General features: G+C 41.3%; 1 protein-coding gene across 1 annotated transcript; it reads left to right on the plus strand.

Annotated features, from left to right (window-relative positions):
* Window positions 1-7,435: 7,435 nt before the first annotated feature.
* LOC130476964 (interferon kappa-like) lies at window positions 7,436-8,017 on the plus strand. The gene has a single exon (XM_056848968.1). It carries the CDS (start codon window positions 7,436-7,438, stop codon window positions 8,015-8,017), a length of 582 nt encoding a protein of 193 aa, XP_056704946.1.
* The last annotated feature ends 6,875 nt before the right edge of the window (window positions 8,018-14,892 follow it).

The following is a 14,892-nucleotide window of genomic DNA, read 5'->3' on the forward strand; positions in this document are numbered from 1 at the left end:
TATTTCCCAACCTCAAGCTGGCAACCCTAACCACAACCTACCAGACTCTGAAACCTTTTTATCAAACCCCCCCACACACACAAACTAACTTTTTGTTTTGTAAAACTGAAACTACCTTGCTTTCAGGTTTTTTAAAGAACTATTGACTTCTAAAACCGGTCTAGTTTTTTTTTTTTTAAACTAACCTAGAGATGGATATGAAATTTTAAAAAAAGAATAAAGGGACTATTTTTAACTTTTCCTAACTCTCCTGTAAAGCAGCTAATTCTTTTTTAAGAATTTAGCAACTCCCTTCTTAAAGATGGAAGTAAAGGACAGCATAAAGCACTATTTTTCTAAAACCACCTGGCTTCAATTGTTTTGAAGCCCAGAGCAGACACTAAAAAGTGATGTTATTTTTTTTTACTTTATTTTTTTTACTGTTCGTCTAGAGCCAGCAGGGTGTAGTGGTTAAGAGTGGTGGTTTGGCACAGTGGTCTCTAATCTGGAGAAACAGGTTTGATTCCCCACCCCTCCACATGAGTGGGGGAGGCTAATCTGGTGAACTGGATTCGTTTCCCCACTCCTCCACATGAAGCCAGCTGGGTGACCTTGGGCTAGTCACACTCTCTCATCCCCACCTACCTCACAGGGTGTCTGTTGTGTGGAGGGGAAGGGAAGGTAAACAGGTTTGATTCTTCCTTAAGTGGTAGAGGAAGTCGGCATATAAAAACAAACTCTTCTTCTAATTACTGTTTGACAAACAACTATCACTCTTCTTAATTGCCCAGCAGTAGCCTAATCAGGGAGGGGCTAGCTCTATGCTGAAATTTAATTTGTGCTTTTAAAATAATTCCTAACACACCCTTATTAAAAGTCACCTCTTTTAAAACCTTACAAGAATTTCTTTCTCAACAATTAAATGGCTCAAACCAACAGGAGCACACCACAACAAGTCTCCTAGCCAGAAAGACGTTTCCTGAACACAGTGCTTCTGTCTAACAGCACAGCCTCTTAACAAATCAAACCAGTAGAAAGTAAAGCCAAAGGTGGGGGGGGGGTATATAAAAGAACCAGAAAGTAAACTAAGCAAGTGAATCCCCCATCCCAAAAAAGAAAAGGGGGAAATCTGCACAGGATAGGAATGCTAAGGGAGGAAAACCCCAAAGTTAACTAGCTTTCAAAAAAACACACACACACACAAACAGGGCCAAAAAAGTAGAAATAGCTCCCACAACAGAATGCAACACCACAGCAAAAGCAAAGAAACCACACAGGAGGAAACAAAAGGCCTTTTAGGCCTTAGCCCCTCTCCCCAAACTCACCACCAGGCCCCAAAAACAAATGTTTAAAAAACCCAGAAAACTAAATAATTTTTAAACCAGTGATGATCTTCTCCTCCAGGCAGGCAGGCAGGCTGAGACAATCAGAGGTATCCTCCAGATCCAGTTGCAGGGGGCAGCAGCAGACTTCCAGGCAGTAGCATAAGCACACTCCTGAAATCTCTCACTGTAATGGCCTCAAGCCACAGCTAGGGCCTGCTTTTATGCCCTTTGCCCATGCTCAGAAGAATTTGAAAGAAAAGTAGCATATAAAACAGCTGCTGTCATTGGGCAAAGAGTACAGCTCCCTCTAACGGGTAATCTTATTTGCCTTTGGCAACTGTCTCTTTCCCCCCTCCCTCCTGTTCCCTGGAAAACCTGCAGATGGGGAGGGGGAAACAAGGTTGTTGGACTCAGGATTTGAAGCCAAACTACCCTGTAAAACAACTGCTGTGATTGGGGGTTACTTCCTACAATGTACTATTATATTCCCCTGTGAGAACTGCCTCATCCCCCCTCCCTCCTGCTGTGTGGGAAACCTTCAAAGGCAGGAAAGGGGTGAACTTGAAGACCTTTAACTGATGTTATTTGGCAATCCCAAATAAAACACAAGTGTTTTTGGGTTTATTTGGGTTCAGAATAACCGGCTTTGCAGGGAGATTTTCTAATGTGTATGTGGCTAAAAAAATACCCCAAAATACCAGTAAGGTATTTTTCTGGGGGTGGCTCGGCTATACCTGAGTGCACATCCCTGCCCCATCACCCTGGAACTGCATTTGAGTGATACAAGAGCATTTGTAGGGAAAGGCTCTTCTGTCCCACCCGCATGGTTACACAATTTTCAGATACCTTATTGGAATCTTTCATGGAAAACAGTTCCTTTGAGGTGGCTGGTAAAAGGCACCTCACTGGCAATAAATGAAGCTAACCACAACAACCCCACAACTAGAAATATTACAGAGATTTCATAGTGCAACATACAATTTTTTTCCACATCAATCCGTAATGAACTCGAAATAAATCAGTTATTTGAGTCCATTCTTTTAATAAGTTAATTTGGGGGGAAATGATGTGCAATTTCCATAACAAAACCCACAATATTTGGTCGTTCAGAATATTCCTTATTTGGGATAATGGTTAAATGGGAAAATTGGTTCCAAATTAATATGGAATGTTAACCACTTCTCTATTTTCTTCCAGCTATGTCTACAGTTGGTGATGTAACAAAAACAGCTGAAAGAAAGTGTAACTTGGACAGAGCACCCAAATCATTCATCTTTCTTTTGTTTCCTCCAGTGACATGCTTCTAGGAAGTAAAATTTGTCCAAGTCTACTTCAGCTGTTGACAGAGTGTTTCACTATATCACGAGGTGGTTTTCAATTATGCAGTGCCACAATGAAGTTTGAAAACCACAAAGATAAAGAAACAAAAGGAAAAAGAAAACATCTTTGAGAGACTGAACAGATTGCCTATGATTCTCCAATACATTTTTTCTCCACTTTCTGCAATTCCTCTCAGATTCCTTGCATGTATATTCCTTGCATGGATTCCAGCATGAACTTTCTCAGCGTTTGCCTCAAAACATAGGCTACAATTTTAAGAATGCTTCTGAGTAAACATGCATAGGGCTGCACTCATAAAATATGTTATTCTACCATTCAATACTGTTGAGTCTTTTCAATAACAATGGTTCCAGACTAGTCTAAGGATCTCCTGTCATTTGTTTAGAGGGCTAAAAAGATAAAGCTCATCTGGGACAAATCTCCTGGTAATCCTTGGCCCCAAATCTATCCGGCTGTCCTTGACCAGAACCAGGGCCTTTTTGGCTCTGGCACCAACCTGGTGGAACTCTCTGTTTAATGAGACCCAAGTCCTGTGGGACTTGACCCATTTCCTCAGGGCTTGCAAGACAGAGATGTTCCCCCAGGCCTATGGTTGAGGGCAGGAATGGTATTACATCTTGAGTCTGGCCTCCCTACCCACCTTCCCTGTGTCTCCCCTCCACCTTTTGCCTTTTTTCTTCCCTTTTTTCCTGACTGTGCATTCCTGCCCCTACGTGTCCGTCTCCATTCTTTCTTTTTCCTCACAGACTGGAGTGACATCAATTGTTTAGACACTGTCCCTTCCTTCCGAAGAGCCTTTATGCTCACCTGTTTAAATGCTGCACCCTCAGCAGTATTAAATGGAAGATATAGAAATCTATCATATTCTGACACACTTTGCTCATGCAATTTAAAGAAAATTGACACATTATCCCATAAGATGATGGAATGTCCCCTCTTTAAACACCACCAAGATAAATTGATTACCCCCATATTGGCGAGAATTCCTGCCCCATAACAAGAGCAAAATAGTCCCCTTTTTGCTGATGGATAGAGGTCCAAATATAACATTGGCTGTGGCCAAATATCTCTCCGTCATATTTTCCTCTAAGAAATAACGCCTCAGGACCTATGGGTCATAGGAGCAAAGAAGGAAAGGAAAGGAATTGTTTAGACATCAATAGACGGCCATCTTCTTTTGTAACATGCTTCAAAGTTGAAGAACCTAGGTGCCATCTGTATAGGCTTATCATAGGGCTGTTTTAGATTGATTATACTGTTTTAATTGTATTTTGTATTGGTGTGTATATTTACTATTGTGAGTGGGGACTATTATTATTGTTATTGTAGTCTCCTGTGCAAGCACTGGGTCATTACCTGGGATGACATCACATCACGACATTTACTAGGCAGACTGTTTATGAGGTGGTTTCGAATTGCCTTCCCCAGTCGTCTGCACTTTATTCCCAGCAAGCTGGGTACTCATTTTACCAACCTTGGAAGGATGGAAGGCTGAGTCAACCTTGAGCCGACTACCTGAAACCAACTTCCATCAGGATGTTACTCAGGTTGTGAGCAGAGCTTGGACTGCACTACAGCAGCTTACCACTCTGCACCACAGGGCTCTTGTTTAAAGTTCTAGATTATGTTTATTTATGTTTTTCATTGTTCCCTTTTTCAATGTAAATCAATGCAGTCAAAAGGATGCAACTTCTAATAAGCAATATAAAAGAACTGGGATTGCAGAAATTTGGGGGGGGAGCAGAAATCTGAACAACAGTGCTTAAGTATTAAACATGACATGTTAAACAATAGAACTACAGTTCACTGAGAACAGGATACTGCATACAGCAGTAGATCACACATATCATACACACTAGTAAATCCACAGACCTGTTCCCTTCCATGAATCATCTCCTGAACTATTACATTATAATATAGCCCTCTCGCTTTTATAAAAATGCTCTCCTGAACAATTCTGTTGTACATAGTTTGTGGAATAACAGAAGCATGGTTATGACAAATGTGAACAAATGAAGACTGAGCATTCAGGGAATTATGGCATAATCTGGAAGGTTAGCACTGGTTCATCAGTGAAAAAGTCAGCAGTGGTAGACACGCTTCCTTCAGCCCAGTTGAGCACCACTATACAGCTACTGACTCATAGCTGCTGAACAGCTATTGGTCTTCCTTTGCTACATATGCAGGGCAATATTAGATATATTCTAGATCAGTGGTTCTCAGCTTTTCGTATCTTACATCCCACCAACCATTCTCTCAAAGAACCTGGGTCCCACCATGGTAGAAACAAAAATCCATTTTTCCTGAGAAAGACAGTTATATATAAATTATAGGCATTCTGTTATTACTATGGTCATAGTCATAAATGGATAATCTGTTGCAAGTAGGGTCAACAGAAGACAGCAAGTGACACCTATAAGTGGACATGGGGATTGAGGGAGATCAAATTCTTAGTAGCTGTTATGAAAACCCTGTGTCACACCTGGACTATTCCTGTATCTCAGAGATTTCTTGATGTCTGTTTCAGCCACTTAAGGGAATTGCCATACAGTATACTGAGCACTTGAACAAATGGAGCTCAAATACAGGCTGCAGCCACCACCTAATGCTCCTGCAAAACTCCCAGCCCTCCTGATTTGGGGCAGAGAAGTGTTTGCTTTGCCCTCCACACTAGGGCCCAGTGAGCAAGGCAGCTAAGGGCCAAACTAAATGGCTGCCACAAGGATGCTACCACCATTTTAAGGACATTTGGAAAGCCACAAGGAAAGCCATTTGGAAAGCCACAAGGACCTGATCCTGATCAGGCCAGTAGTGCAGTGTGCTTGTTTCCTCTCTCCCTCTGATGCTTTTACAATGCCAAAATAGCCATAGGCAGGGAGGGGGGGGGGACAAGCTGTATGGGCCCCACAAAATCTGACTCTCTCTCAGCAGCCCTGCATTCCCAAATAGTTGTAGTTTCTAAACTCTTTCCAGGAAATGTACAGCTTTTTAAACTATGCTGCTATAATGTTGTGAATGATGGTGGCCAGATTTACATCCACACATACCGCTGCCAGTCAGCAAGTGTTGGGTAAATAATGGTGCAATCTGAAGCAGAGTTACACCCTTCTGAATCTACTGAAGTCAATGAACTGAGACAGGTGTAACTCTGCTTAGGATTGCACTGTGAAGTGCGTACAGATGTGTATGAAAAAGCATGTGTGGCTGCATCACTGGGATGAAATATTTCTTGGGAAATGTTCACATATTCATCAATAGGACTAATGTCCTTGTTTAATTTGTTTTGCAATGCATTTTAGGAATGCATTTTATTTTGGAAATTTCAACATGATAAAACCTCCACATTGAGTTTTAAAGGGCTTTTTCTCTCCTAGCTGAAGACAGGCTGGACGTGGGAAGTCCATTGCTACCAAGCCTTGCCAGGCCCCAGCTATCAAAGCTTTGGAAATACTAATGGCCTGCCTGGCTGGACACAATGAAATGGTCAGCTCACACTTTGTGTCCCTTCTAGGGATCAGATTCCCAGTCAAAGACTTGGGGTTGGTGAGGGGCTAGACTGCATCTTCTTTGAGATTTCAGGAAAAGAATATTTGACCCACAAGGGATGGGCAAACAGAATAAAATTCCTTGGCACAGAGGGAGAGGCTGATTGCATCTGGAGAAAGAAGTTCTCTTACCTGAACTTCATCTGATGGCTGCCATAGCCATGTGGAGCAGACAAAGGGATGACTGCCTAAAGAAAGACTCCAAGGTAAGGGAAGTTTTCAGAACTCTGCAACTTTCAAGGATAAAGAGCCTGCCTTAGAATAAGGCATGTACAGAGTGAAGGGCAGAGAAAAGGTATGTTTATATTTTTCTTTTGTATTTCTTGCTCACTGTGCTGAGAGCAAGTGTGTGGACATTTTACTTTTTAAATTATTTTCTATTTTGAATGCTGGTATTTGTTCTCCATACCACAGAGATCTCCACCATTTGAACACACTATTTAAAGCAGGTGCCAGGGGAAGGGAATCGGTTAGGTGCTAAATTGCCAATTCCCTGGGAATATTTAAGTGCAACAAGCTGCCCTTGTGGTAACCAGTTACTGGGTAGTGGGAGACACAGGCCCTGGGCAGAGCCTTAGAATGGCAACATGAGGAGGGAAGCTGGGAGCACTGGCATTCTCAGCAGGTAATTCCTAAAAAAGTGGCAGTGGAACCCAGAGAAGGAGATAAAACCCCTCTGAGGGTTGGGTAGACTGGGAGAGTGATGCGTTGCTGGACAGAGACTCAGGTAGCCACTAATGTCTAGATACCTCAGTGAAGCAGAGCAGTGCTTACAGGTCAATGGGTCCATTCTGATACACCCCCACACACAAACTTCAGCAGTTTGTTCTTTTGATGTGATAAGATGACGTTTCAGAAGTCCAGAATTGACAGGGCAAATGACACCAGTTTTCAGGGTTAACAAAAATAAATGTCATGGGTTTATATATATATATGAAAAAAATAAATGTCATGTTAATTCATATTTGTGTTAAAAAAGAAAATTTCTTTCTCAAATATTGATATCATCACAGAAAGTATTTTTGTTTTGCATTATTCTCAGATTTGTTTGGAAGGAGAAAAGTGAAAGCATAGTATTTTAAGAAAGGGGAAATTTGAATGAACTGAAAATGGCAAAGGAAAACTTCAGCCCTTGAATATTTAAATACAAATGAAAGATTCAAAGATGCACCAGAACACAAGGCTCCTTGGACAACACACCATCTCAAAGGTCTTGCACTCTAGCAAACAGCATCCCACACCACCATGATTGCAAAGATCTGTCTGCATATTTGTCTATTGATGCTTTTCTTCAGTGAAGTCTCATCTCAGGGCTGTGGTGATCTTCGCGTACAGCTAAGCACCACCAACACGAACATCTTGGAACGTCTGAAGAGCAAAATGAGAACAAATCTTCCTCTGCAGTGCCTAAGTGACATGAGAGAATTCATTGCCACCCAAGTCATTCTCAAGGAGATCCAAAAGTCCCTAGAAGATAATCCTGTGGTGGCCATTCATGAAATCTTCCAACAGATCATTGGCATTTTCAACCAAAACCTGACAGAAACAGCTTGGGATGAGAATTCCATGGCAGCATTCCAGATTGAACTTCACCAGCAAATTCAGCACCTGGGAACATGTTCGAATACAGAGATGGAGAATGACATCCCGTCTCCAAGAGCTCAGAACGTCCAGCTCACCAGGCTGAGAGTGAAAAGATACTTCCAAAGGATCGACAACTTCCTGAAAGAGAAGCAACACAGTCTGTGTGCCTGGGATGTTGTCCAGCTGGAAATCAAGCAATGTCTCCTGTTGGTGGGCCGACTCACAAACTGGATCCCAAACTAAGAGGTACTGTGATTTTTTAAACCAATTTTGGGTTGAACTAAACAGCATGTGCTAGCAAATTTTAAGGCTGCAATTAGAAACTTCCATCTCTTCTTCTCCCAAGACATTTCCCTAATATTATGGATGTTCCTTTTGAGCAAAATTTCCAGATTTGTGTTGAAATTTTATAGTAAGCAATAGTCTAGTCTGAGATCTTACTAACTTTGTCCAAATTGGTGAGGGTTGTTTTACTAATCCTTAACTTGCTGGAGGAAGAAAATTTCACCCAGAGACAGCTCTTCATTAATGGCATGTGTGTTCTCTGGGTTGGAATCCCTATACTGGTATCAAATTTCACTTTAGGTGAAATTATATATCTGTGGCTAAATGTGAATGACAAGTATAATGGCCTTGGTTTTTCAAGCCACAAAGGGTAAGGGCTACAGATTGTGTAAGGAATTACATGTACCATCTGCTTCAGCCCTGCTTTCATATCATTCCTACACTGATCCCAGCCAAATGAGATCCCATCACACAAAACAAGCCTTCATCATGCCACATGTGAAGAGTTCTTCAGTAACAATTCTTAAACCAAAAGAGATAGGCCTTTTATGCATGGGTTTTTTCTGTTGGATATGCTGCTCTCTTGATGCACAGTATTTGCTGTCAAATTCTCAAATCACTCTGCACAGGGGCTGCCCCCCCCCCAAATAAATTCCCAGAGTACTTGGGATTACTCGGAGTAAATTTCTGCATGCACTAGTGAAAATGAGGAGCGTCTGACCAGGAGGGGAGTGATCACCAATGTCATCATTGTTACGCGGCTTGCAACCCCCTTTTTTGATCATGCAAGCACTCTAGTGATAGATCAATCTCATGATAGATTGCAGGCAGGAAAAAGGCACTTACATGTGAAACACACACACACACACACCACAAATACTGCTTTGTAATTGGCTGTAGTATTTTTCTTAAACCAGCCCCATAGTGGGATTCTTTCATTTTAACTGAGGTGAGTAGCCCATTAGCTCACCATCGGGGGGGGGGGGGGAACAGTTGAACAGGACATGAAATGCAGACTGGAGAAATAAGAAGCCGCACAACTGTGATTATCCCAGTGTTATATCACTAGTGCTGCATTCACAAACAAAAAAAGTGGTTTCCATGCCTATCACAAGGAGAACTCATATAAGGGGAGGGCAGCCTGGCTCTGTTCCATTCAGCTGAGGTCTGAAACTGACCAACTCGCTGTGAAACTGACCAAATAAGCAACCACATAGGTTGTTTGTGGTTATTTCAGCGTTCTCTCGCAAACAAAAAAACCTGTTCAATCCAGCTAAGGCTTCAAGGGGAGGGGTTGGATGAGGGGCAAGACAAGTGGGAGGGAGAAGCGAGAATGAGCATGGGAAAAAATGCCCAAATTGACAAGTATGTACAGGGCCAGCTGTCAATTTGGGATTGAGGCAGACTTGAAACTCTGGCTAAAACAACTTCCAAAAAACACAGGGAAAATGCGAGGGGAGAGTGAGGGAACTTCTAAAGGTCGGAGAAAATGTGCTAATGAAAACAAAGCCCCAAAATAGCTGGGGGGTGACTGCAATGGAAATAGCCAGTTCAAAAAAGGCCATACTCGACTTTAATAGCACACGGCATTTGTTTCTATACAAATCCCCCATCAACTCAGTTCTTATAAATCAGTTCAGTTCTGATCAAGCCAAATGAAAGATTTGTGTGTGTGTGTTTTTTTTTTTTTTAAGTATAGTTCAGTTATCTGATTTTTGCCATGGCATCTATAACAAAATCCTCAGTGACTGGTAGTTGAAATATGTTCCACGGTTGAAATAATGACTGAAAGGGAAAACCAATTTGAAATTAGTACAGAGTTTGAACTACTTCTATTTTTTCCCTAGCCGAATTTATTCCTGATGATGCAACAAAAACAGTTGAATAAAACTGCTGCTTTGGACAGAGCACTTATATAATTCATCTTCCATTTGTTACCTCCAGCATCACTTTTCCAAAAAGAAAAACATCTCCTGTTCTTGCTGTTCTTCGTCTGATTCTAAACTGTAAGGCATACTTTTCAAATATACAAAACTATAATAAAGCCCTGCACAGAAGATAAAGGACCAAAAGAAAACATACTTCAGCATCCCAAGAAACTGTCAAAGCAAAGGATTCTCCCATAATTTACCTCCACTTTTTGCAATTCCTCTGATTTTCATGGAATGAATGGACTTTGTTCTGCACCTCAAGATGTAAAATGCCATGTGTAGTCCAGTAATACCGTTACATTTGATCTTGTTTAATTATGTTGGAATCAAAAAGACAAAATGGTGTAAAGTGCCATGCGTATCTGGGACTGAGCAAGCAAAGAAGTACATTACCAAAGACTGACAAATTTGTACCAGCTGAAAAATGACGGTGTGGGGAATTCTAGGGTCTTTGCAATGGGTTCTTGAATGAAAAATTGGTGCCTCAGGTCCCATTAAAGACATCTCTGCAGATTTTTCCTTGCCATGTGAAGATGATAGAGAATACAGGATGTGTTCTAGGTTCCATTTTCAATTCATATCGGCCAGTGATGAGGCTGAACCCCCTATATAATCCAAATCTGTGACCTAGAACATGCCCCAGATTCCCTTGAATCCTTTATGGCATAAATACAGGTGTTAGTTGGCAATTAAATTGATATTGAATGAGCTCTGTAAAGGTAGAAAAGTTGGAAATTATTGCTTTGCTTTCTTAAATGTTTAATTTAATGTATAATTTAACTTAATTGTATGTTAACATATAATACAATTATCAGGGAGGAAAGGTGGCATGGTATAGTCTGATCCCATGAGATCTCGGAAACTAAGCAGGGTTGGTGCTTAGGTGGGAGACCACTAAGGAAGACTATGTAGAGGAAGGCAATGGCAATCCACCTCAACTTCTCACTTGCCTTGGAAGCTCCTTGCAGGGGTCACCATAAGTTGGCAGCAACTTCACTGCACTTTATACACACACACATTTATCAGAAGTTCATGATCAGTGTTTAGGAAAAGCTTCATGGAAGAATTTTGCCAGATCTGGGACAAAACTCACTGAAATGACTACAAAGGTCTGTAGCACAAAAAGTTCAGTGGAATGGCCATCATTTCCACTAGTCACCAAATCAGTCATATAACACAGTTATTATCAAGTCAAGTTATTCTTTTATAAAACATACATATTCAAGTGCACTGTCATTTTATACCTTTTAAAACATTTGCTCTCATGTGTGTGTGTGAAGTGCCATCAAGACACTTTTGACTAACAATGAACCTATGGATTAATGACCTCCAAAAAGTGCTATCATTTAGCTTATTGAATGCTATCTGACCTGGAGGTTTAATCTTTTAGCACTATATGAGTCTTTCTTTCTTTCTTTCTTTCTTTCTTTCTTTCTTTCTTTCTTTCTTTCTTCCTTTCGTCCTTTCTTTCTTTCGTCCTTTCGTCCTTTCGTCTCATCATAGGGATTTCAAGGTAAGAGATTATCAGAAGTGGTTTACCATTGCCTTCATCTGCACAGTACTCACCAGGGTTAGCTGAAGTGGCACTGCTGTTGTAGACAGATCCTCTTCCAGTGTCACCTTCCACCACTGCTGCTGCCCGGTAGCTACCCTTCAAGGATTCCTCTGCCCTCATCACCACTGGACCTCTCCGTTCTCTTCTGCTGATGTGGCTGTTGTTTCCTGAAAGGAATTTATGCATCTTAGTCTGGTATCTCAGCTGTGACCATTCTGTCTTGAGTGACTCTGCCAGGAGTTTAGCCTCTTGACAGAGTCTAAACTCCCTACAGTATTGCTCTCAGCTTTGCTGACACACACATACCCCCCTCACCACATTAAGGTGCGCATCAAAGAGGGAGTTGCTCTCATACAATATATTTATAATTTGGAAACACCAGTCAGTATCTATATTGCTGGTCAGTTTGAGTACATGTATTTATTTTCTTTATTTATTGTTATTAATTTTTTTTATTATCTTTTGTTGATTGAACCTTTTAAAATGTTATTTATATTAAAGAAGTGCAGCTCCAGGCAATATGGGCATAATGAATTGTATCTGAATATAACAAAGAGGAGGAGATGTTCTGAAGTAGTCAGGCTGTGAGTTTTTGTGGTTTCAGCCATTACATAGGGAAGGTGGGGACAGGAAAAAATGGCTGAGTTGTACGTTTGCCTTGGGTCCTCCTGAAGCCCATTGAGGGAAATCTACCGTTCCCAAGCAGAGAGATACATGTGCTCCTGCTTAGGGATACTCAGACCTGTTGGTTCAGTTCACATCCTGTTCACGAGACTCAGACAGGGAGCTGAGCTTTCGACCCTTTGCAGCTCTTCAGCAGGCTGCTTCACCACATTCTTTCCTAATAGTGCAGTACAATGCAGCTGGCTTTTCACACATGCCTCTTCTCAGACATAAGTGGCCATGCAAAAATTGAAAAATAAGTCTAATACAATCACTGCAGCTCACTTTGGGAGGTCTACAGGGGCTGTAAAATATCTAATATATTGATTGCTCATAGACCACTAGGAGTTCTTTCATGGTACATGAGTGTACCCTGATGCCATTCAGTATTTACTAGCTTGGAGAAATCCCTGCTCATGCACAAAATGCAATTAGTTAAGAATAACAAGATAGGCTAATAGAGAATCACATCCTTCCTCTCTTCCCCTCCTCTCTCTTACACAGACAGCAAATTACTAGCACAAGGGAAATTCCAGCTCCACAGAAGGGCAAAAAACATATTCATGACCAGCAGGGGAATCACTATACTCTCAGCTAGTCAGAATGTGAACCGCAAGTGCTAGGAATCCCTGCCAACCACAGGCAAATCCATGGTCAAATGTTTTAACCAAAGTACTTTAAGAACCAATGTAGAGTTTACTGCAGCTGGCTAAATCACATCAATAACTATTTGTTCGAGCAGCCCTATGGCTTTATCAGCCAAAGGGTGTAGCAGAGAACAAAAATACTTAATGCAAAATACATAACACTTAACATAACACAACCACCACAAAAAATAACCTGAGCAAAATATATCACCACAGTCAAATTATCCAGAAGGGCTACAGTTTCTGCACATAGGGGACAGTTAGACAGACAGGGAGGGAAACTCTCCACCACCGCCCCATGACCAAAAAACAAACAAACACCCACAAGTAATTCATAGTTTCTCTTGGACTTGTGACCTCTTGTCTTTTGCATATCAAAGTCCAATAAAATGGATGCTCTTCATTTCTGAACAGTACTGCCCAACAGTATTTCTATACTTTTAGGTTGTTAGACTAGGCTTCCGGGCAAGTTGTGATGAATAAGAATAATCTCTAGGCAACCAGGACAGGAAGACTTGGAACACAGTGGGAGATTTTTTTGGACTTATTTGCAAGGCTGTTATTATACTATTGTCTCATTGAGTACATGTCACTTTTCAGAGTAGAAGGAGGAAGGTCATAGTGGCAAGGAGGTTACAGACTAAAATGTGACATAAGAGATAGAACGAGAAGGGAGTTCAGGTGGAAACAAAGAGGAGAATAACAAGCATTCCTTTTAGTCACATGTCACCCGCTTCCACATGGGAAATTAAAGAAGAATGTCCACATGACATTGAGATCATTCCGAGCATGACTCATGACATTCCTTTAATCCAGAGAAAAATGGAACCTGTTTTTCCATCATTTAAAAGAGGAAATTGAGGCTGGAGTGTCCATTTTGGCAGATGGTGAAAAGGTTACATTTTTTTGCACCAGGGTGACACCAAGACATCACTTCCAGTGCAACCAAGAAGTGATGTCATTGCACCAGGGGCCATTCTACCATTCTAACCGTAGAACTTTGGGTGAATGCTAGAGCATCGCTCAATGATATGATGTCACATCTAGAAGTGATATCATGGTGTTGTTGCAAAGCTGATTGTTCCCCGCCAATAAAAAAAGCATATAAAAGAGATTGATTATGAAAACACATCTTTTCAGGCTCGTCGTGTTTGCTCATCTCAGTTTTTTGGAATACCACCACCACATGGTTTGCCTGCCTATGCTTACTTTTTGACAATTCCTCACCTGTCTAGAGCCTTCTTTCTAGCTAGATTAAATGCTAACCCTTCAATGGTCATGCAAGGCAGAATTTTGATTTTACCTTACTCAGAAAGGACTTGTCTGGGCTCTTCTGGCTCCATTGACTCATTAGCTCATGTGCTCTTGGAATGCTGTTTCTATGAGGACCTTAGAGCATGATATATCTCTCCTCTTTTAATACATAAATTCAATACCTCTATGTCTGATATAATGCCTTTTTTATTAAGTGATAGGGACCCCAGGGCAACATTGGCAAAATTTATCTCAGTCCTTATATCCCCAAAACATTAGATTCAAAACTTAGAAGCTCCTGGATCCATTGATCTTGAGCAGCATAAGGGATAAAGGAAAGGATTGTTCCCCATTTCCCTTGGCACTTTCCCCCCACCACCCAGCTGAGCAGTGGCAGGCAGACCTTGTTGGGGGCAGGAAATCTACCACCAAAGCAGCAGATCTGGTCTCCCTAATCTGTAGCAACCATCGGGAGTTGGGCAAACATCTATTTTCAGGACGGTGCGGGGGCAGCTTGCACAACACCACACTGGTTCGTGTTTCATCTGAAATGTCACAATTCTTTACACTTCTTTTAATAATTTTTTCAGTTAAACTCACAAACTCAAATCCCATCCACCAGTGGAAATTCCACAGTGCCAGCAGGAAGTCATGGCATGACAATGAGAAAGTGAAATTGACAAGAGTAAAATGAAGCACAGTAACCATCTCATGAAATACAAATTAAGAGAGTGATGAAACCTAAAAGAACAAAACCAACACAAATAAAACAGAAATGCTGAA

Source organism: Euleptes europaea, chromosome 4, assembly GCF_029931775.1.
Source record: "Euleptes europaea isolate rEulEur1 chromosome 4, rEulEur1.hap1, whole genome shotgun sequence".
Lineage (NCBI taxonomy): Eukaryota > Metazoa > Chordata > Lepidosauria > Squamata > Sphaerodactylidae > Euleptes > Euleptes europaea.

What these genes read in the sequence shown, in the direction of transcription:
- LOC130476964 (XM_056848968.1), top strand. Translation starts at nt 7,436, where the DNA reads ATGATTGCAAAGATCTGTCTGCATATTTGTCTATTGATGCTTTTCTTC.